Raw genomic sequence first — 21,274 nt, 5'->3', positions numbered from 1 at the left:
ACGGCTCACACAGAGGTTGTATGATGTATGGGGGGGCAAAGGACAACTCAAAGTTCTATTGGAATGCAGCCCAAATGGGCCCTGGACAGCAGGAAATAATAACGTATTTATTACGACTTCAAATAAATGGTTTGTGGAACATCGTGAGCACATCCGCCCATTCCCACGCAGAAAGCGTAGTTTCAAAAATAAGCCCCGCCCCTTTCACCACTCTGCAACATCAGTGTGGAATCGGATTCCGGAAATAATAGCTCATTAACTTTTACGATGCTTCTGAATTGGCAGCGTCTTAAAAAAAATTAAAGCAATGACACCAAGTCGCCGCTAGAGGCAGCAAACATCGAAGACGCCAACTTCAGCGTCGTGAAGAAGAACATCTTCCAGGAACCAACCTCAACGTAAAGTCAGCGTTTTGTCCTCTGTTAGTTTACAGAATACTTTTACGTCGCCGTTTTTTTTTGTTAATTAAAGATCAGAGTTTGTTGCAGAGCACTTTGAAAGCTCCTCTAGCTAGCGTAGCTTGCTAGCTTGTTGTTAGTCGCTCCAGAGAGATACTCGGAAGTTAGCAACGCATGCTAGGTGTCGTGATCGTGTGAAAATGTGTCAAGTCCAAATGCTGAGAGCGTTGGTGAACCAGCGACTAGCTGCGGCTGTGGAAGAAATATTTGTAGTGTTGGAAAGAACGATAGCAGAGTACGAGGAGGAACTTTGTCGAACAAAAGAGGAGAACGAGCGACAACGTCAACTACTGGACGCTGTTTCCAAGAGGTATCAAGTTGGGTTGCACGGAGCAGGTTTGTTCACTTTCACGTTACATAACTTTATACGTTTTTATTAATAATAATAATACTGGTGCTCACTTTCTTCTCTAACATGACGCATTTCTGCATTTGATGTGTGTTCCTATTTGGAATGAGTGGACTTTTCTTGGTGTGTCCTCCAGAAGAGGTTCCTTCTCTTCAGCAGCAGGAGGCGCCCCAGCTCCCCCGCATCAAAGAGGAGGAGGAAACTTGGACTCAGGAGGATGATGACGACAGCAGGATTCCAGTGACGTGTGTGATCGTGAAGAGCGAAGATGAAGCTCAGCTTGATGGCAGCGAGGAGACGAGAAGATCAGAAGCCGACAGCCTCATGGCGCCGCTCTCGGATAGCGACGACGTGACATCGCACTCTCCCGACACTGATGATGGTGAAAGCGCTACAGCTGACGTGACACGTCACGGCGACAACGCACACTTGAAATGCCAACACTGCGACAAAACCTTTGTCTACAAGCGGAATCTGAAAAGACACATGAGGTGTCACAGTGGAGACAAACACTTCAAGTGTTGTCACTGCGACAAACGTTTCGATGACAAGGCGCACCTCGCAAGACACGTGAGAAGTCACACGGGAGAAAAACCTTTCAGCTGCTCAGTTTGCGGCGAGAGCTTCACCCTGAAAGGCAATTTGATGAGACACGCCAAAAGACACAGCGGAGAAAAAACATTCTCATGTTCAGTTTGCAGTCAGTCCTTTTCCTCCAAGTCCAATTTGATGGCGCACAGCAGAACGCACACAGGGGAGAAACCATTTTCCTGTTCCTTCTGCAGTGCGAGTTTTAGTGTCCGTCCAGCTTTGGCTCAACACACGAGAACACACACCGGCGAGAAACCTTTTTCCTGCTCCGTCTGTTGTAAAAGATTCTCTCAACGGGCGCATTTGACCGCGCACACGAGAACGCACACCGGGGAGAAACCTTTTTCTTGTTCAGTCTGCAACCTGACCTTCGGTGTCAGCTCCACGCTGATTCAGCACATGAAAACGCACACCAAGGAGAAACCGTTTTCCTGCTCGCTTTGCAACAAAACCTTCTCTCGAAAGAGAAGTCTGACAGCCCACACGAGGACGCACACCGGGGAGAAACTGTTTCCTTGTTCTGTGTGTCACGAGAGCTTTAGTGCTCGGTCAACTTTGATTAACCACAAGAGAACGCACACGGGCGAGAAACCGTTCTCCTGCTCCTTCTGCGGGAACAAATTCTCCCAGAAGGCCCATATAATAACACACATGCGCACACACACCGGAGAAAAACCGTTTTCCTGCTCTGTGTGCGGCCAAACATTCTCTCTAAAAGGCACCCTGATGAAACACACCAGGAAACACACTGGAGAAAAACCATTTTCCTGCTCAGTGTGTCACTTGAGTTTTGGCGTCAGCTCCACTCTGATTCGCCACATGAGAACGCACACCGGTGAGAAACCATTTGCTTGCTCAGTTTGCGGCAAGACCTTCTCTTTGAAAAGCACTCTGGTGATCCACGCGAGGAAACACACCGGAGAAAAAGCCTTCGGCTGCGCCGTGTGCCGGGATAAATTCTCTTCCAGGAGTCAGCTCAACAAACACGCCTGCGCAGGCCAGAGCGGCGGCAGCCAAACTCTTTCCGCTGGCGAGGGTTGACTTGTTACCGTGTTGTGCATGTACCGCCGTGCAGACACTCGTCACAAACAGGTTGTCCAGACTTGAACGCGTCTTCCGCTGGCGTGACATGAAATAAAACACAAGTCCTCAAGCATGAGCGCTTTATCCATCCATCCTTTCCATCCACTCATCAAGGCCTCGGCCTGGGGTGGGGTGACACCTCTCAACTAACAAACGCCTCTCCAGGTATATGGTGGACGTGATTCAATATAGTTTTCATCCAAATAATACTTGTGCCAAAATGTTGTGTTGCTGCTGGATGTTCATCGTTTCCATGTCATACTGTGAGTTTGTTTGTTCTTCTTTTATGGTTAGGGTTTCATTAATTTCAACATTGATACACGGCATAATACAATTCACAGTTTAAGACAACAATGGACATAAGTATGACTGGTTGTTTGTCTATATGTGCCCTGGGATTGGCTGGCCACCAGTCCAGGGTGAACCCTGCCAGCTGGGATAGGCTCCAGCATGCCTATGACCCTCGTGATGATAAGCAGTACAAAATGAATGAATGAATATTCCGTAGCGGCTTCCGAGTGTAAACAACGGCGCAAGCTAACAAGATGAACATCCATAGCTGGACACTTGAATTGAATGACAACGTAACCTCTAAGTCATCAATGGACGACAAATGGCCCCCAGGCGCATGTTGGACACCCGTGCCTTGACCTTACCTCCCAAAAAATAAAGAAATATACTCATAAAACAAGAAAAGGGGTCATTCGACGTACCTGTAAAGCAATGACACTAAACCACAGGCAGGTGGCAGCAGTTGACAAAAACAGCGCCGAGAAAATCTACGAATGCGAAGAAGAAGTCAAAGCGTAGCAACACGTCGATAAGAGCGGAGCCACGGCGAAAGTAAAATGTCGGAATTGCGATTATTATCCGGCATGTTGTTAATTTAGTACACTCCTTAACCACCCGGCGTCGACCAAACATCGCGGTTTTATTTCATTGGCGTCTGAGTGCACGTTGAAGCTTCTCAGGCTAGCTTTAGCTTGCTAGCTGCTAACAAAGAGAGGCGGAAGTTAGCAACGCGTGCTAAGTGTCGCGATCGTGTGAAAATGTGTCAAGTCCAAATGCTGAGAGCGTTAGTGAACCAGCGACTAGCTGCGGCTGTGGAAGAAATATTTGTAGTGTTGGAAAGAACGATAGCAGAGTACGAGGAGGAACTTTGTCGAACAAAAGAGGAGAACGAGCGACAACGTCAACTACTGGACGCTGTTTCCAAGAAAGCTCAAGCGGGGTCGCACGCAGCAGGTTTGTTCTTCTTACCTTCAAGTGTTTGCCAACTTTATACTTTAGCATAACTGCTGTTGTTTTCCAGCTAGTCAGCATATTTATATTCTTAATCCTGGACTGACTGGACTTTTCCCAAAGCCTGTGCTTGTCTCCTTGTGTCCTGCAGACGTCCGTGAGGAAGATCTTCCCCCTGAGGAGAAGGACCCCCAGCACACCCACATCAAAGAGGAAGTGTGGACTGAGGAGGACGCAGACATGAAGTTCCCAGTGACTCGTGTGATTGTGAAGAGCGAAGATGCTGAAGATGCTCAGTGGTCACAAAGCCAAGAGAAGAGAAGATCAGAAGGAGACGGCGTCTCGGCTCCGCTATCAGAGAGTGACGACATGACGCCACGCTCCCACGACACCGATGATGAAGACGCCAAAGCGGACACGACGAGTCACACCGACGACAAACACTTTAAATGCTCCCACTGTGACAAAACCTTTGACAAGAAGTCGCATTTGGAAATACACACAAGGACGCACACGGGAGAAAAACCATTCAGCTGTTCGGTCTGTGGCGAGAGCTTCTCTCAAAAAGGCAATTTGATGAGACACACAAAGAGACACACGGGAGAAAAAACCTTCTCGTGCTCGGTTTGTGGTCAGTTATTTTCCTCAAAGTCTAATCTGATGGTGCACACAAGAAGCCACACGGGAGAAAGACCCTTTTCCTGCTCCATCTGCAACACAGGTTTTAGTTCTCATTCGTCACTGTTGAGGCACATAAGGACGCATACCGGTGAGAAACCTTTCTCTTGCTCCTTTTGCAACAAAACTTTCTCTCAAAGGGAGCATTTGATAGCGCACACGAGAACACACACTGGAGAAAAACCCTTTTCCTGTTCCGTCTGCAACGTGACCTTTACTTTCCAGTCGTCGTTGGTGAGGCACATGGTGACGCACTCTGGCGAGAAACCTTTCCCCTGCTCATTTTGTGGCGAAACATTCTCTCTGAAAAGCACCCTGGGGAAACACATGAGGAAGCACACTGGAGAGAAACCATTCAGCTGCAATGCGTGCCGTAAACGGTTTTCTTACAAGTATCAGCTGAGCAAACACGCGTGTGCTGGCGAGAGCAGCAGCACGCATTTCACTGGCTAGACTTGACCTTCAGTTGCGTGACCCGTGTTTATCGTGCTTGTTTAACGTTCCCAGCACTTTGTCGTCAAAGCAACACGGATTCCTTTCTGTGGAATAAAAACATGTCCAACCATGTGACTGTCTGTTTTTATTAAGCCGTTCTGGTCTTCTTGGTGAACGTCACATGGACAGGATCCGCCAATCACAATACCACACACCAGGAAGCTTCTTTCTTAGTCATGGCATCACATCAGACTATCCATCCATTCATCCATCCAACCTTACATCCATCCATCCACGCATTTGGCCAACCATCCATCCATTCAACCAATCATTCATCTAGCCATCCATTCATCCATCCTCGTAGCCCTCCGTCCATCCATCTATCCATCTTCTCAGGTGGGAGGAGCCAAAGTAATAAACGATACACACCTTAATGTGAGGAGCCAGCCCACTTCAGTCCAGTCAGAGCGGCCAGGGACAGTAGAGCCCATGGAAAGCTTCAAGGAGGCGGTCTTGCACGGCATGGTGTCATCCTGGCCCCGTCGACGCTGATCCGTTTATACAGCAGTTCTCAGTTTTGCTCAGTCAAAAAATGCACAGACGGCGAGTCAGCAAAGCATTTCGCAGCGCCGAAAAAAAACAAACGCACATTTCCATACAACTTCTTCAGTGAAAACGGAATGAAACGAAAAGTAAGTTGGTTGAGAAAACACTAAAATCTTTGTCCCCTGTTTTATTCCGATTTGAATCAGAGAAGTAAAGCAAACAGGAAACATCCTTCAAAGAGCTCAGACTGAGATCTATTTTGACACAAGATACACATTCAACATGGGAGCAAATGTAGAAGAAGACTTTTCATCATCAATTTACTGCCGCTTCTCCTCGCCGGCACATTTGTGTTTGCTCAGCTGGAACTTATACGCAAAGGTGTCATTGCACACATTGCAGCGGAAAGGTTTCTCTCCAGTGTGCGTCCTGGTGTGGATCGTTAGACTGTTTTTACGAGTGAATCTTTTAGAGCAAACTAAGCAAGCAAAGGGTTTCTCTCCGGTATGAGTCCTGGTGTGCGCCATCAAGTTTCCTTTTTGTGAGAATCTTTCGCCGCACACCGAGCACGGAAAAGGTTTCTCCAGGGTGTGCGTTCTGGTGTGAGTCATCAGACTGCTTTTGTCAGAAAACGCTTGGCCGCAAAAAGAGCAAGAGCACGGTTTCTCACCCGTGTGAGTTCGGGTGTGTTTCACTAAGGTGCCTTTTTGAGAGAAGGTTTGACCGCAGACTGAGCAAATGAAGGGTTTCTCCCCAGTGTGCGTTTGCATGTGCCTGACCAATGCCGTCTGAAAGCTAAAACACCTGCTACAGACTGAGCAGTGAAATGGTCTTTCTCCAGTATGCGTTCTCATGTGAGCTCTTAAACTTCTTTTCACGTAGAATCTTTTAGTGCAGACTGAGCAGGGGAAAGGTTTCTCACCAGTGTGCATTCTCATGTGCCGAATTAAAGTCGTCTGAAAACTAAAGCTCACCTTGCAGACAGAACATGAAAAGGGTTTTTCTCCTGTGTGGGTTCTGGCATGTTCTTTCAAAGTTACTTTTCTGGAGAATGTCTTCCCACAAACTGAGCATGGAAAAGGTTTCTCGCCAGTGTGCGTTCTCATGTGCTGAACTAAAGCCGAGCGGACGCTGAAACCGCTTTTGCAGACTGAGCAGGAAAACGGTTTTTCCCCCGTGTGTTTTCTCGTGTGTGCCATCAACTGCCCCCTTTGAGAGAAGGTTTTGGCACAAAAGGAGCAGGTGTAAGGTTTTTCCCCGGTGTGGGTCCTCATGTGCTGACTCAACGTTGAACTGGCGTTGAAGTTGGTGTTGCAGACCGAGCAGGAAAACGGTTTCTCACCCGTGTGCGTTCTTGTGTGTGCCACCAAATGTGCCTTTCGATGAAAACTTTTGCGGCAGAATGAGCAAGCGAACCTTTTTTCTCCCGTGTGACGCCTCATGTGTACTTTCAAATTTCTTTTGTAGCCAAACGTCTTGTCGCACTGAGAGCATTTAAAGCGCGTGTCGTCAGTGTGACGTGTCATGTCCTCTTCGTTGGTGTCAGGAGAGTGTGACACCGTGTCGTCGCCGCCTGACAGCGGCGCCATGAGGCCGTCTTCTTGGGACTTCCTGGTCTCCTCGCTTTGACCGTCATCAAGCTGTGACCACCGAGCTTCATCCTCATCGTCTTCACTCTTCACAGTCACACGGATCACTGCAAACTTGCTGATGTCAGCATCCAACTCCTCCTCTTTCATGTGGGGGGGCTGCTCCTCCTCCTGCTCTTCCCTGGATCTCCACTCTTGCTGCACCGAGGCATGATCTTCCAGGACACAAGAAGACAAACACGTTTGGAAATGTCCTTCACCATATTACCGTGGCTCCAAATACCAAAAGAAATAGGAAGATGTGGACACACGTGTAGACGGAATAAATTGCCCTTGTTAGGAGGTACCTTGGCATTCTGGTGTCTTTTAGATGCTAATTTTGCTCTATGGGCAGGCATAGCCGAGGACAGCTATCTGCGGCTTGTTTCAATGTGACCAGGCTGAAACATGTTTCACTAGCTCGTCACCCGAAAAGGATTTCAATGCATCAGTAAAACGTACTTACATGGCAGCCATCTTATTTGTAATAAAAAACTAAGACAGTAAACAACATGAAATAAACAGCAGTAAATGTAAATCCTTGGAAATCCATCTGGAATAGGTGTAGAGTCTGGAATAACTAGAAAGCTTTCCGTGTAGCTGCTCTGTTGGGAGTGTACGACTCAATACCAAGGACCGGAAATGAGAATAATAGGTCCCTTTTAATATAGAACGTCATTCATTCAGCTCTAGAATGTGTATATATATATCATACATATATACACACGCACATAAGAGTTTAAATTGAGAGAATAAACAAACCTGCTCCGTGCGACTCCATGAGATGGTTCCTAAAGACAACGTCTAGCAGTTGACACTTGGTTCTCCTCTTTAGTTGGAGAAAGTTCCTACTATCGTTCTCTTCAACGCTGCAAATATTCCGACAGCCGCCGTTTGTCGCTTGTTCGCCAGCACTCTCAGACGGCGCACATTTCCACACGCTTTAGCATGTGTCGCTAACTTCCGTGTCTCTTTGGTTAGCGGCTAACAAGCCAAGCTAGCGTCGGAAGCATCAAAGCGCGCCCCTGTGATGCTGAATTAAAAGTGTGGTCGTGTTTAGGCGATGATTACAATGAAGAATGGGGGTGTGGTGTGCTGTTGGTAGATTAAAAAGCATCGCTTCCTGTTGAACTTGCTCACTTCGCGACGCTTTCGTCCTGAGTGGTCGCGGTTTTATGACGTCATATACCAGGGCTCGCTATGACGCACGTGCAACCGTCTCAGCATTCTATGGAGTCAACCATAGACATTTATTAAGAAAAATGCATTGTATTTACATACGACTCTATAATTATGTATGTGCTATAAAAAACAGATATACATTAAGTCAACAAACAACTTGACAAAACATCGTCATTCATATCGTCACATTCTGCTGGCTTGCTTCTTCTTTTAGAACCCGCTAGCTCTGTTAGCAAACCAAATGAGCCCAACGCTAACAGAGTAAAACGCTAATGTACACCAGAGCGCACATTCCCCATTCATCCAATTTTGGAAAAAAAGAACAATCCACCCGAACAGAAACACGTCATTCATCCCAAGTCGGTAATACTTAAAAAATCTACGAGTAAAGCATAATGTAACATTCTGTGCTTCGTTGACGGTGTGACGTCGGTGCAAGATGGCGGCTCCCGTGTTGCTACAGCAACTCGATATCCTGCAGTCCATTCAGATTGGTGTTTCACCGATTATAACCGATACCGGGCCAGTAACAGCAGAGCATCAACACAAGCGTGGTGACATCGATAGTTTCTGGTTCACCTCAGTATATTTTCACGGAAATCTGGTTTGTGTTGTTATTGTGTTGACCGGAAATAGGCATTCCTAGCATAGGCAGGGCTAAAACAGACATTGTGGTGTGTAGTATTCTAGACTGGTCATTAGGTGTCAGTAATGTTGCATTGATGAGACAAAAGCCAGTCTTTATTGACATTGGTGAAGACCGTTGTTGATGGGCAAGGCGAGAGGACGCCATCTAAGCGATGCTAGCCCGTGTTGACCTGGTATCCGATGATATATACAGGATGTCTTCGATGAATACGCCAATCTGTCGCGTTCCGGACTCCAGTGGAAGAGACATGCGTGCTCTTGGGGGTGTTCTTATTTCATTTAGCACTGCTCTCCCCGGCACACTTGTGTTTGTGAAATTGATGCTTGTGCGTGAATTTTTTCCCGCAGGCGTTGCAGCCGAACGGTTGCTCTCCGGTGTGCGTCCTGGTGTGAATGTTCAGATGCCCCTTCTGGGAGAAGCGTTCGCCGCAGACCGAGCACAGAAAAGGTTTCTCACCCGTGTGCGTCCTGGTGTGAATGTTCAAATGCCCCTTCTGGGAGAATCGTTCGCCGCAGACCGAGCACGGAAAAGGTTTCTCTCCGGTGTGCGTCCTCATGTGCTGAGCCAACGCCGAGCGGAAACTGAAGCTTGTGTCGCAGACCGAGCAGGAAAACGGCTTTTCTCCCGTGTGCGTCCTCATGTGCGTTATTAAATGCGCTTTGCGTGTCAGTCCTTTACCGCAGACTGAGCAGGCAAAGGGTTTCTCTCCGGTGTGCGTCCTCATGTGTATGATCAAATGTCCTCTTCGGGTGAACTTGGCGCCGCAGACGCAACAGGCAAAGGGTTTCTCTCCGCTGTGCGTCCTTCGGTGTTGAATCAACGCCGAGCGATCGCTAAAGCTCATGCTGCAGACGGAGCACGGAAAGCTTTTTTCGCCGGTGTGCGTTCTCATGTGCGTGATCAGGTGCTCCTTCTGATAGAATCTTTTTGCGCAGACGGTGCAGGTGTATGGTTTTTCTCCAGTGTGCGTCCGTCTGTGTCGTATCAAACTGCTCATGTGGTAGAATCGGGCGGCACAAACAGGGCAGATGAAAGGTTTCTCTCCAGGGTGGATCCTCATGTGTCTGATCAAATGTTTCTTCAGCTGGAAGCTGCTGCAGCACACCGAGCAGCTGAACCTGTTCTCTCCCGTGTGGACCTTCAGGTGTGCCTTCAAACTTCTCCTGTCACCAAAGGTTTTGTCGCACTGAGAGCATTTCAAGTGTGCGCTGTCCGCGTCACGTGTCAAATCTTCGTCACCGCTGTCAGGGGAGCGTGACGTGGTGTCGTCGCTGTCCGAAATAGGAGCCAAGAGGCTGTCTGCTTCTGATCTTCTCGTCTCCTCGCTGTGACGGTGATGGAGCTGTGACCGGTGAGCTTCACCCTCCTCGTCTTCACTCTTCACAATCACACAGGTCACTGGAAAGTCCCCCATAGTACACACCTGCTCCTCCTCTTCCTCTTTCATGTGGGGGGGCCGAGGCGCCTCCTGCTCTGCCCTGGAGCTCCACTCCCCGACATCTGCAGGCCAGAAGAACACAGTTAAATCAAATCTACAATACAGTCGCTGCTGGTTACACTACATCATGCCATTGTTATTATGTACAATGAAGAGTTGCATTCAAAGACACCACGTCATTTAAGTTGCATTCTGCGGGCATACTTAAATGCATCAAAATATACTTCTGGAGCGTTAGGTTTGTGAGGCATAAGAATATCCACTATCTGTCTATCTGTTTATTTTGACCACATATACGTGCATCATTAAAACATTCTTGTGATTTTCAGAGTGCCCATGAATGCATCTCGCAGCCATCTTGTGACAATGAATAAGCGTGGCGAGTTAGAGATACTTGGAATTGTTCAGGTCAGAATAAAGAGGTATCGCATGACATGATGCGCATGCGTTAAAATTGTATTATTAGAAAATGATTTCATGAAATAAATTAGTTACGGCCGTTAACTCGCTACTTTTGACAGCCATCATACCAACATCTTAAGAAAACAGGACGTTTGGTTACTGAATGTGACGTCACTGCCAGTATCAGCGTGGGCCGTTGTACATTTAAAGATGTTTCTTTTAATGATATCGCACAAAGTATGCGAGTAGAAAACGAACAAACCTCCTGCGTGTGACTCCAGTTGGTACCTCTTGGAAACAGCGTCCAGTAGTTGACGTTGTCGCTCGTTCTCCTCTTTTGTTCGACAAAGTTCCTCCTCGTACTCTGCTATCGTTCTTTCCAACACTACAAATATTTCTTCCACAGCCGCAGCTAGTCGCTGGTTCACCAGCGCTCTCAGCATTTGGACTTGACACATTTTCACACGATCGCGACACTTTGCTAACACGTTGCTAACTTCCGCGTCTCTTTGTTTGTGGCTAATGAGCTAAGCTAGCAAGAGAATCATCAAAGTGCAGCGGGTCTTGGTGTTCGTTCGCTGATATCTGACGGAAATGTGAGCCGAATTGAGGGCAAACTGAGGGGGAAAAAACACGACATGCTCGGATAGAAATGTTAGCTCACTTGTTTAAATGTCTTGCTAACTTTCCCACTTTCTTCTTCGCAACATTTGACGGCAGCTAACATCCGCTGCTGCTTCCTGTCGGCAAATATCAGTATAAAAAATCAAAGAAACAAAAATATTAGGATACCACCGAGACAAGTATGGGACACCGGGTTAATGTATCGCCTTGTGGGGATGGGATTCACAACCGGAGAGGAGTGGAGGAACGTAGCACTAATGATCTTAGTCGCCACTCAACAACGAACACTTTGCTAACAGCTACAATGGTTACATGCTACAAGACCCTCATGACACGGAAGCGGAAGTACACTTGTGAATGTCTAAAATAATAGTGGGTTACCGCGGCCTCAATATTATCTATGACACGTTTGGTTGGTATCATTTTTATTTTCACACACATTTGAGAATACAACTATTGCATACTAATGTATTAACAATACTTATGTATTAATGAATCTATTAATAATTAATCTGTACAAATTGACAATTTAGCAAAATAGTCATTTTTAAAAAGTTATTTTGTATTATTTTACATTTAAAATATTTAAGTAGTACGTTTTACAGTTTAAAAAACAGAATTAAATATAAATACACTGAGAGTTTAAATAATTAAAAATGTACATACAAATAAGTCTAAAAATAATAAAAATAAATCAAATAAGTGTCTTAATTATTATTTCCATTATTTCCAGGCTTCCATGAGCCAAATCCAGCCCTAGGCCTCAAGTTTGAGGATTAAAGATTATTATTATTATTATATTATCTTAAAATTGCCTTCTTTCAGGCAATGGGCGTGTGCGCCTTTCATTCAAATCAAATAAATGAGAGAATGAAATAAAGAGTGAAAACGTGGTGGTTGAGCGAAACATTTGGCACCAGTTTATTTGTCATGTGAAACTTAATACAAACTAGATCACATTTTGTCAAGAATCTCAGTGCAGATATAAAAACATGCATCCTAAAGGTACCGTGACAAAACGAGCTGTCCAATGGATCTTCTGAATGATTCTCCACAAAAAAAAAAAAACGGCATTGTGGGTTCATCGTCCTCCGCCTAACATCAGTCACATTAGAAGTCTTTATTGGCGTTAAACAAAAATATCACTCTTTTTGCTCAAAAAGTTTCCTTTCTTCCTGATTTAGGACACACACACGTCAGCACTCAAAACACAACACAACACCGTGTAAAAGACACACAAAAACCACAACAACCCACACCGTAAAAACAGACTGTGGCTCTCTAGAACAGTCGCTTCTATAAAAATAAGTCGTCTATCTGGCGGCGGAAGGCAAACGACAAAAGCAAACCTCCTGGTGATGCAAGACGGGGTGAAAAGTGGACAGTGAGCACGTCCGCACAACAGACGCCAGGATGAAGGCACCGATCCGTGATGGCGAATGAGGGTCACATGACTCCCTTTTTTTTCCCTGCCATTTTTGTGCTTTTTAGTGTCCCCCCCCCTCCCCAAGCGGCAGACTTCCAATCAGAGCGTGACAAGGAGAGTTGAAGGATGAATGTCAACGCAAACGAATAAGAAGACGACCGTCATACGTGGCTTTTCCAAAGTAGCGCTGTCATCTTGGAATGAAGCCGAGTATTGGACTAGTGGATTGGGGATTTACGACATGACGGTCCCAAGATGACGGTGCTTTTTATTTGAATTAATATTTCCTATTTAATTTGGGGGAAAATAACACTTGGGTGAAAAAAAACGTGGAGGTCTCACACACACACACACACACACACGCACACACACACACATACCAGGAGATCCATTTGAGTTGTCAGACACGTTTTTGTCTTTGCAAAGTACAGCAGATAAATAATTTAGGCAATAAATAGTTCCCCAGCACACAGGAGAAGTATAAAACCTTTTTATAAAAATAGAATATACATCTCACTGCCTCATGTCCCACTTATAGAAAAAAAAAACAAGAAAAAAACATGATTGTTGAAAGTATAAGCAAGGAGCGGGTGGATGTGGAGTCACGTGACGTGTAGTCAGCTGCTAGTAGCTGAGGGACGTTTGTGGACGTGAAAATGTCTCCAAACATTTGAGTTAGTGGGGCAGGGGGGTCACTATGACAGCCAGGTGTAGAAAACAGGCGACCAAAGCACCACGAGTGACCGTGTGACACAATAGGACTCATAAAGAAACAGATCAAGTAGGATTGATTCGGTGCTGAGGTGGTTTTGGCTGCGATGGAGCTCCCCGTTCAGGTGAGCAAGTGTAACACCAAGTACAAAATGTGCGTGTGTGTGAGAAGGCGTTGGTTCAGGCAGAGCGTGAAGTGAAAGTGAAGCAAAAGTTGAGAAGAAAAGAAAAAGATGAGGGCACCAAACTGTCAAAGTGCAACACGTCTTAACTGGAAAGGTAGCACAGCAAACGAGTTCAAGAAAACACAGCAGTTTGTCCTTGTTCCAGGGAAACAAAGTGCAGGAACCACAAGAGAACACGGGAACAATCCAGTCTCAGTGAGGGGCGGGGGTGGGGTTGCCCCCCCCCCAATGCACGTTTCTGACTCCACTTACCAGAGAAGCTGCGACCCCCAACTATGACCCCACCCTCAGTACGGCTTGCTGTCATTCTTGGAGCGCTTCAGCTGCACCTTCAGCCGCTTCATGCCGATCTGGAAACCGTTCATGGACTGGATGGCCGCCTGGGATGACACCGGGTTGTCATAGCTCACAAAGCCTGCCGGGCGGGCGGGGAGATGAATACATGGATGAATATTCAATCTGTCCACTGCTCTGTTATAAATGTCCTTTATGGATGATTCCAATCATTTGGTACTTTTTTTCAAGTCGGAAATGTTGAATCCACACAGATTTTTAACATAATTAGAGCTGTCGAAACATGAAATAACACCCCTATAGTCACCTTTACACTCCTATTACCCAATATAGCAGACATAATAATGCAGTTGTTATCGTTTCATCAATGTAACATTACTGACACCTAGTGACCAGTGTAGAATACTACAATCTACATCTGAACGCCTTATATTAGTGTTTTGCATAATTTAGTCATTTTATGCTAAATGCTGAACATGCTTAAATGCTCCATTTCAATATAAAATACATACAATTTGCTTAAATATGCAGATTATCTGACTAATAATAGGCCGTATTCACCCTAATTCATACATATATTTTTGATAAACCATGACAGAGTGAGTACGATATCAACATTTTGGATTTTTACACACTTTTGCAGTTGTTTTTCTACAAATGTGTTCTAGGTCTTTGTGACCTGAGGTTAGCTCAGCGGCCAACCACAACTCTGCTTGAGGATTTAGCTTGTTAGCGTCCTTCATGTCAGCTAAGTAAAGGGTCACATTCTGGACTGAGGAAAAGGTGACGCTGTGGCAACTCACCAAAACACTTGCTGAGGTTGGTCTGCTTGTCAATGAAGACCTTGGCGGAGATGACGTTCCCGAAGGGCATGAACATTTGTAGCAGGTCCTGGTCTCCAAACTCTTGAGGGAGGTGGTAAATAAACAAGTTGGCACCTTCTGGACCTGCAAACCAGGGACACACATGAACACAAGCCAAGGCGGCATCTGACATCTCCATCATGCCGACCGCGGCAACCGTCCCTCACCTTCCTTCTGGCTTCCTGCGGCCGACACGCTCTGTTGGGACAGCAGGCTCTGGTTGTAGAGCCCGGGTAGGGCAGCGGCGGCGGCGTACTGCTGGATGCCGGAGTATGCCTGGCTCAGCGCCTCCATGGTGCTTCCTGAGCCGTTAGATAAGCCTCCGGAGCCCAGGCTGCCGTTCAGAGCCGCCATGCCTGCTAGAGAGCCCATGTTGAGACCAGCTCCGGTGCTGGCGGCCAGAGACTGCAGCGTTCCCAGAGAGGCGATGGGATTGACTGATGAGGTGCTGCTGGACGTGGGGGAGGAGCCTAAGACCAGAATAACATCTTTGTTATCCAGGTGTCACCGCACAAAGAAGGCTGTGAGGTGAGGCACGTACCTGAGCTTGTGAGAGCACTTAGTGGGCTGCTTGACGTGGTCATGGCACTGGAGCCGGTGGCCGAGGCCTGCGTGGCGGTCGCTGCCGCCAAGGCAGCCAGGTTCTGCATTGCATTAAGACCTGGCAAACACAAACGCATCATCAAATCACCTGTGGCTAACTTCCAGCTTGGGAGAAGGAGCGTGCGTACCTGAAACGGGGTGCAGGTTGCCGAGCGTGTTCCCTGTGGAGGCGGACTGCTGCAGCAGCTGCAAGTAAAGCTGCACACGGAACACCACACACAGCCAGCGTTACCGTCAGCGGGAGCATGACATGCGTCCTGAAAGACACTCACTGCCAGGTACTGAGGCCCCAGGCTGCCCAGGCCGGTCAGGTTGCCCCACATAGATGCCGCGCTGAGTTGCTGCATCTGCTGCTGCAGCTGCAGCGCCATGCGCTTCTGCTCCTTGTCCTTCTGCGTGTCGGCAAACTTGACCACGATGGGCGAGGAGCAGCCCTGAACATCAAGACAGGAAGGACACGCCTGGCTAAGCTCAGGGGCCACACGTGTGTGCGTGTGTGTGTGCGAGATGTACACCTCCATGGTCTGGGACTGGTGCATGGACTTGATGGCGGACTGGGCCATCTGTCTGGCTGTGAACGTCACAAACGCACAACCTGAAAGACACACACATTCACGTGTCAACAGGAACTAGTCGATCATAATATGGATATTGGATTTTCTTGTGGCATACCGGACCGCACTCGCATTCAAACTACACCACGTTTGCTTGTCCCATGCCTTCTACCCAGGCCATTCACTGTTTCTTTTGTGATGGCGGCCATCATCAATTACTCGTGACCCATCCTCATTCCCCATCATGGCACGCCCCCACCCAAATTGGAAACGTTTTGCACGCTCACATTTCTGTGCAGCACGTGGTGCAAGAGTAGAAGTTACCCAGCATGACTTGAGGGTACAGCTTTGCATGTACACTAATCCCTTGCCGCTTCACTCCATTACAGTGTTTGAATAAAATAATAAGTCATGAATTAGTCATTCCTCCCAAGACGGAAGGGAGAAGAAGGTCTGACCTCGGCTGAGTCCATCGGGGCCTCGCAGAATCCGACACTCCTCGATCTGCCCGTACGGCGAGAACATCAAGCGCATGTCGTTCTCGTTGCATTTCTTGGAGATCATTCCGATGAACAACTTCCTGTCTTCCACAGCTGTGTGAGACAAGCAAGCAGCATCGTCAAGCAGTCCATCGTGTTCATGAACAATTCTGTCAGGCTGTGAGCGTCTAACCTGGCTCCACAGTACGGCTTCCCAGCATGCCTTGCGGCACTTGCTTTGTACAAAGTTGCTAAAGTTATGTGTTCAGAGGTATGGTAGTTGCTTTTTACTATAGTAGTAGTAGTAGTAGTCCTTTGTGTGTTTACTTACAAGAATATAGTCCAAAAATATGAAGAGAAAAAATTTGAACAAAAAAAAAACTTAATATTCAAGAAAAAAAGTTTTGTTTTTTTTTCTCGGCACTTCCCCAGTTTGTCCATCCAACTGAAACGTTGTGCACATAAGAGGGGATTGGCTGCATCTGCGCTTCAGAAGGCAGCGGATGCGGCTGGAGTGGCCCGGCAGAGGCGGGCAAACCGCTTTTCATTCAGGTGTTCAGTGAATAAAGTGAGAAGACTAGAAATAAATGCATTGTGAAATAGCAACGTGAGCTGTGGATACCAGCATGTTGTTCGTGTTCTGGTAAAACAAGTATATTGGCTTTGTTTGCCTTGAAATAAGCTATGGAAATAAATAAATAAAAGAGTAGCTTTGGCCATTTTCACTTTGTAAAAGTAGTTCTCACAAGAAACCTTGGTGACCCCTAATAGCTGGTAGTACATGTAAACATTTACACTGCATGTGATCCCTATTGGTATTGGCCAATTTCACTAACACATTATCGGGATCGCCATGGGCAGCATCAACCCTGATGGGAACATCCAAACGTGTGTCATCGGGTGGGGTGTTTTCTGACTAAAAGGTAAAGCAAGCCACTCGGTTTGCTCTGCTGATCCAAGGTCAGCTGAGTGAGATGATGACATTAGCGAAACACGCACGACACGTAGAGAAAACCCTCACCGTTGTTTTTCTCGCTGTCAGCCGGCTTCATCTGGATGGGGTGGTGCATCTGAGGGAGGAAGAGACGTGCGTGTGAATAGCGTCAAAGCGCTGAACGCTGAAGGACGGCGTCACTCACCCCTGGAAGAATCTTCATGTTGTGAAGAGCGTTCTGCGCCTCCAGGGCGGCCTTGCGAGTGTAGTACGTGATGAAACAGCATCCTGCCAGGGAGACAACCTGTAAGATTTCTTGGTGTTCCAAGTCTGCCAGTGCGGACGTCTGCCCGGCTCACCTTTGCTCTGCGGCGGGCTCTGACTGCGGTCCCTCAGAACGTTGATCTCGTAGACGGCGCCAAAAGGCTCGAAGAGTTCGCGGAGCTGCTCCTCGGACCAGGAACGTGGAATCTGGCCGACGAACATCTTGATGGCGTCCACATCTGGTTGGTCGGGGTGGTCCAGAGACCCGTTCATTTTCTTGCCACTGCAAAGACAAAATGTGGCTAAAGGGAGGTCATGTGATCATCTTTGCTGGCTTAGGGTTACTTTCCTCAATGATACCTTCATGGTGACTTCTATTTTAGCTTAGGATTTGGTCATACACACGAACATACACCAATACCTGAACGCTGCCTGGAACTATCAGACATTTTTACACTGAAAAACATAATGCAAATTTGCCACTTTAACATTGACTACATGACATAGATCCATAAACACCGCATCACTGCTTTTTCATATAAAGTAGGTGACATAATAATACATTATTCAGAATATTTTCAGCGTCCTACATTTATTCCCTTAATATCATCGCTTTATTCCCTTAATATTATCGCTTTATTGCCTTAATATCATTCCTTTATTCCCATATTATGAGTTTATTGACATAATAATATTACAACTGTATTCCCATACTATTATGACTTATCATTGATGACTTTTTCTCGTTAGAATACTTATTCTATTGATATTTTGACTTTATTCTTTGAAAATTACTGATTTTTTCATTTTTTTTCATTTTTTTTTCCTGCTTGAATTATATTTTTACACCCCTGCTTTCCAATGGCCTGATGATGATATTCCGTGTTTGATTACTTCTTTGATTACTTAGTTTGATTACTTTCACTTAGTAATCTTTCACAATGTTTACATTCATGAAAGAGTGTCATTTTGACGTGCATGATTTCCAGGCTTTGGTCGGACGCCTGGCCCCCAGGGCCTGAGTTTGACGCCTGTGTTGACAATCATGGATTTAACAGAAGCAAGGAGAGACCAAGGTCTACAAGCAGAGTGATGAAGACTAGGAAGTGATGTCTTGTCCTTGTCCAGTCTGAAGTGAAAACACGTCACGTTACTAATCCAGTAGAAACATAACAATGCCTGACACTCAGCAGCTATAGTTTGACTGTCGTGATTGGAGTCTTGCCTTGCTGCGTGTGAAGACACAAAGGGCAAGCAAACCTAGGGAGGAAGGACAAATAGCAACTCACACAGGACTAGAATTCAGGGTGCAATGATCCACCATCATCTCAGGGAGAAAATCCAGTTTAAAAGAGGCCATGATGGCAAACACTCTCCACTGTCAGACCGGCAACCAGGAAGAGGAGGAAGAGGTGAAGTCCGGGTAATGTGCTGCTCGCTAGGTCCAGGACACAGCAGGTGAACAACAAACCAAACCACATGGAGAACCTGGCCGCCACCAGACCCGACGAGGGAACAGGATACACGATACGGAAGACAACAACAAAGTGACAGGCCTTCAGGTTCAGCTTCTGGGACCACGGAGGAAACAGGACTGACGGGATCACTGGGATCACGAGGTGGGGTGGCGGAGGGCGTGATGGCCATTCCGGGTCCCACAATCAAAATGCTGATGACCCACGGCCTTTGTGAAGGTTTCTCCTAGGCCAGCAGATCTGGCTGCAGCGTCAGATAAACACTGTGTCAGATTGATGGCGATAAGGCCCAGTGGGCAGCGGGAATGAATGCCGCCACGCCGCCAGCACATAATCCCTGGACCAGCATGACAACAATTAGCTTCCGCCATGAGGGAGGGGCTGTGTGTGAACTTGTGATGCTGTCTGAGATCTTTGCGCCTGCGCGCACACACGCACACACACAGTGTTTGAAAGGTGCAAAGGTAACACGTTTCAATTGTAAGAATTCACTGACATTTGACTTAAGCATGTCGCGGAATTGCTAAAGTTACAAAGTGGGGGAGGGGTCCAAAGTTCAGCCCAGAGGCCGTTGCAGGACGCAAATATTATTTATGACATTTTGGCATCATTATTTGTCACATACTTGTCTTTTGCTACAGTCTATGATTCCCAAATGCTAGGATATAAATTGTCTTTTCATTTTTGCCCATTATCCACAATCCTTAAGCGAGACATGAACACATTCATCTTTCTCTTTTCTGTGTGTTCTAGAGATATAAAAACAGATAATAAGAGACAGCTGCATAATGGGACACACCTATTTCAGATTCAGTGTGAGCAGGGTTATATTCTGCCATCATACTAACCATATGGTATCACTATTCCAAATCCATCTATCTGATTATAACAATAATCCCAGCATCTTGAGCTCAGCATCTCTGTCGAAGCGCATCTCGAAACATGTGGAGCCATTCCAACTTTCCCAGCCGAGCTGACAGGCAAAAAGAAGCCACAACATAACTAATGCTAAATAACCCACACTGGGGACAAAGAAGGATGTAAGCGGAAACAGTTAGATAAAGGTGAGAAACACTAGTGAATTCAATCTGCCCTGGATGTACGGGAAGTCTGCATCAACAATACATTGCATACATTTTACATTTATGATGATTCTGACTTGTTTTGTGCATGTAAAACTAGAATGATTCATTTATAATGCATTTTTGTTCACATGTTTGGGTGTCTGTAACAAATTAGTTGATTTACATTATTTCCTATTGGAAAAAAATGTCTCGGTTTTCATACGTTTCAGGTTTGAAGTCGCAGAAGAAATGAACAAAAATCATACATTTGCAGCATTTTTCTTTTGCATGTATTTTATGGTGTTTTGGCTTATTCCTCATCATCGTACAACATGACATTTATATATTGAATTGATCAAATAACTACTGATATCTGTCAGCGTGGGCAACTGTTATAGTGTCAAGGTATAATGTTTTTTTTTTATAAGACGCTGGCGACTTCCGCGTTAGGTGACATCACGTGCACGCTCCTTGGGATATAAATAGAGTTGGCCAAAAACTACCAACAGTTCAAGAACTTGACACCAGCCTCTTCTTGTAGCCATTAGGTTCCAACAGAGACTATTATCAGCCTGTTTATCGCCTGCAAAGCACAGCAGCTATGAGCATTAGCACTGCTCTCACGTTAGCTTAGCGCCACTAACAAGTTTGACAGTCAGCTGCTCGGCTAAGCTAGCAGGCTAGCTCCAACAAGCCGAACTTCAAATGAGCAACTTACCCGTCCTTTACGCCACTGTTTATTTGGACTTGTTTGACTCAGAGCAAGACGTCGTGTTGGATGCTTGTGAGCAAATGTTATGTTATATTGTACTTTTAATTAAGTCGTAAGTGTAGCGCCGAGGGGTAAAGACACTAACTTGGGAGCTATGCTAGCCGTCACTGGGCTAAAATGGCAGCTTGGGCAACTACCATCGTACCTCTTCTGTGGGGGCGGATAGGACCGTGTCGAGACTGTGTTGCAATGTTTCTTTTCATTCAATATGTGTCTTTGTTTATTGCTGATGTATTACTGATGGATCGCTTAATTTCATGCTTTGTATGCCGGCTCGTGAGAAGGTAGCGCTGCCTAAGACGGTAAATCCCCCCGCATTGGAGAATGTGGTACGGTCCACATCGT

General features: G+C 46.3%; 4 protein-coding genes across 6 annotated transcripts; 1 reads left to right on the top strand and 3 right to left on the bottom strand.

Moving 5' to 3' along the window:
- The first annotated feature begins 327 nt into the window (after positions 1–327).
- Positions 328–4,968, top strand: LOC131132350 (zinc finger protein 665-like). The gene is made up of 4 exons (XM_058077890.1): positions 328–794; positions 944–2,434; positions 3,433–3,726; positions 3,875–4,968. Exons 1-4 carry the CDS (start codon positions 599–601, stop codon positions 4,852–4,854), a joined length of 2,961 nt encoding a protein of 986 aa, XP_057933873.1. The 5' UTR covers positions 328–598; the 3' UTR covers positions 4,855–4,968.
- A 239-nt stretch (positions 4,969–5,207) lies between these two features.
- Positions 5,208–8,166, bottom strand: LOC131132837 (gastrula zinc finger protein XlCGF57.1-like). The gene is made up of 2 exons (XM_058078852.1): positions 7,773–8,166; positions 5,208–7,186 (listed from the first exon to the last, which is right to left on the bottom strand). Exons 1-2 carry the CDS (start codon positions 7,789–7,791, stop codon positions 5,703–5,705), a joined length of 1,503 nt encoding a protein of 500 aa, XP_057934835.1. The 5' UTR covers positions 7,792–8,166; the 3' UTR covers positions 5,208–5,702.
- A 114-nt stretch (positions 8,167–8,280) lies between these two features.
- On the bottom strand, positions 8,281–11,648 carry LOC131132839 (zinc finger protein OZF-like). The gene is made up of 2 exons (XM_058078856.1): positions 10,944–11,648; positions 8,281–10,341 (listed from the first exon to the last, which is right to left on the bottom strand). The coding sequence occupies exons 1-2, from the start codon at positions 11,137–11,139 to the stop codon at positions 9,116–9,118; spliced, it is 1,422 nt and encodes a 473-aa protein (XP_057934839.1). The 5' UTR covers positions 11,140–11,648; the 3' UTR covers positions 8,281–9,115.
- A 502-nt stretch (positions 11,649–12,150) lies between these two features.
- celf1 (cugbp, Elav-like family member 1) lies at positions 12,151–21,067 on the bottom strand. Of its 3 annotated transcripts, none has more exons than XM_058078845.1 (12): positions 18,908–20,864; positions 17,714–17,901; positions 17,560–17,642; positions 17,442–17,490; positions 16,400–16,534; positions 15,903–15,982; positions 15,660–15,821; positions 15,516–15,585; positions 15,326–15,445; positions 14,952–15,254; positions 14,725–14,868; positions 12,151–14,042 (listed from the first exon to the last, which is right to left on the bottom strand). In XM_058078845.1, exons 1-12 carry the CDS (start codon positions 18,976–18,978, stop codon positions 13,915–13,917), a joined length of 1,533 nt encoding a protein of 510 aa, XP_057934828.1. In that variant the 5' UTR covers positions 18,979–20,864; the 3' UTR covers positions 12,151–13,914. The 3 variants fall into 3 exon arrangements, with proteins under 3 accessions (XP_057934828.1, XP_057934830.1, XP_057934829.1); XM_058078847.1 differs by lacking the exon at positions 18,908–20,864 and adding an exon at positions 20,876–21,067 and having other exon boundaries at positions 12,152–14,042; positions 17,714–17,920; XM_058078846.1 differs by lacking the exon at positions 18,908–20,864 and adding an exon at positions 20,876–21,066 and having other exon boundaries at positions 12,152–14,042.
- Positions 21,068–21,274: the final 207 nt, after the last annotated feature.

The sequence above is a fragment of the Doryrhamphus excisus genome, chromosome 7 (assembly GCF_030265055.1).
Source record: "Doryrhamphus excisus isolate RoL2022-K1 chromosome 7, RoL_Dexc_1.0, whole genome shotgun sequence".
NCBI classification, from domain to species: Eukaryota; Metazoa; Chordata; class Actinopteri; order Syngnathiformes; family Syngnathidae; genus Doryrhamphus; species Doryrhamphus excisus.
This window is presented reverse-complemented; position numbering and strand designations above follow the sequence as displayed.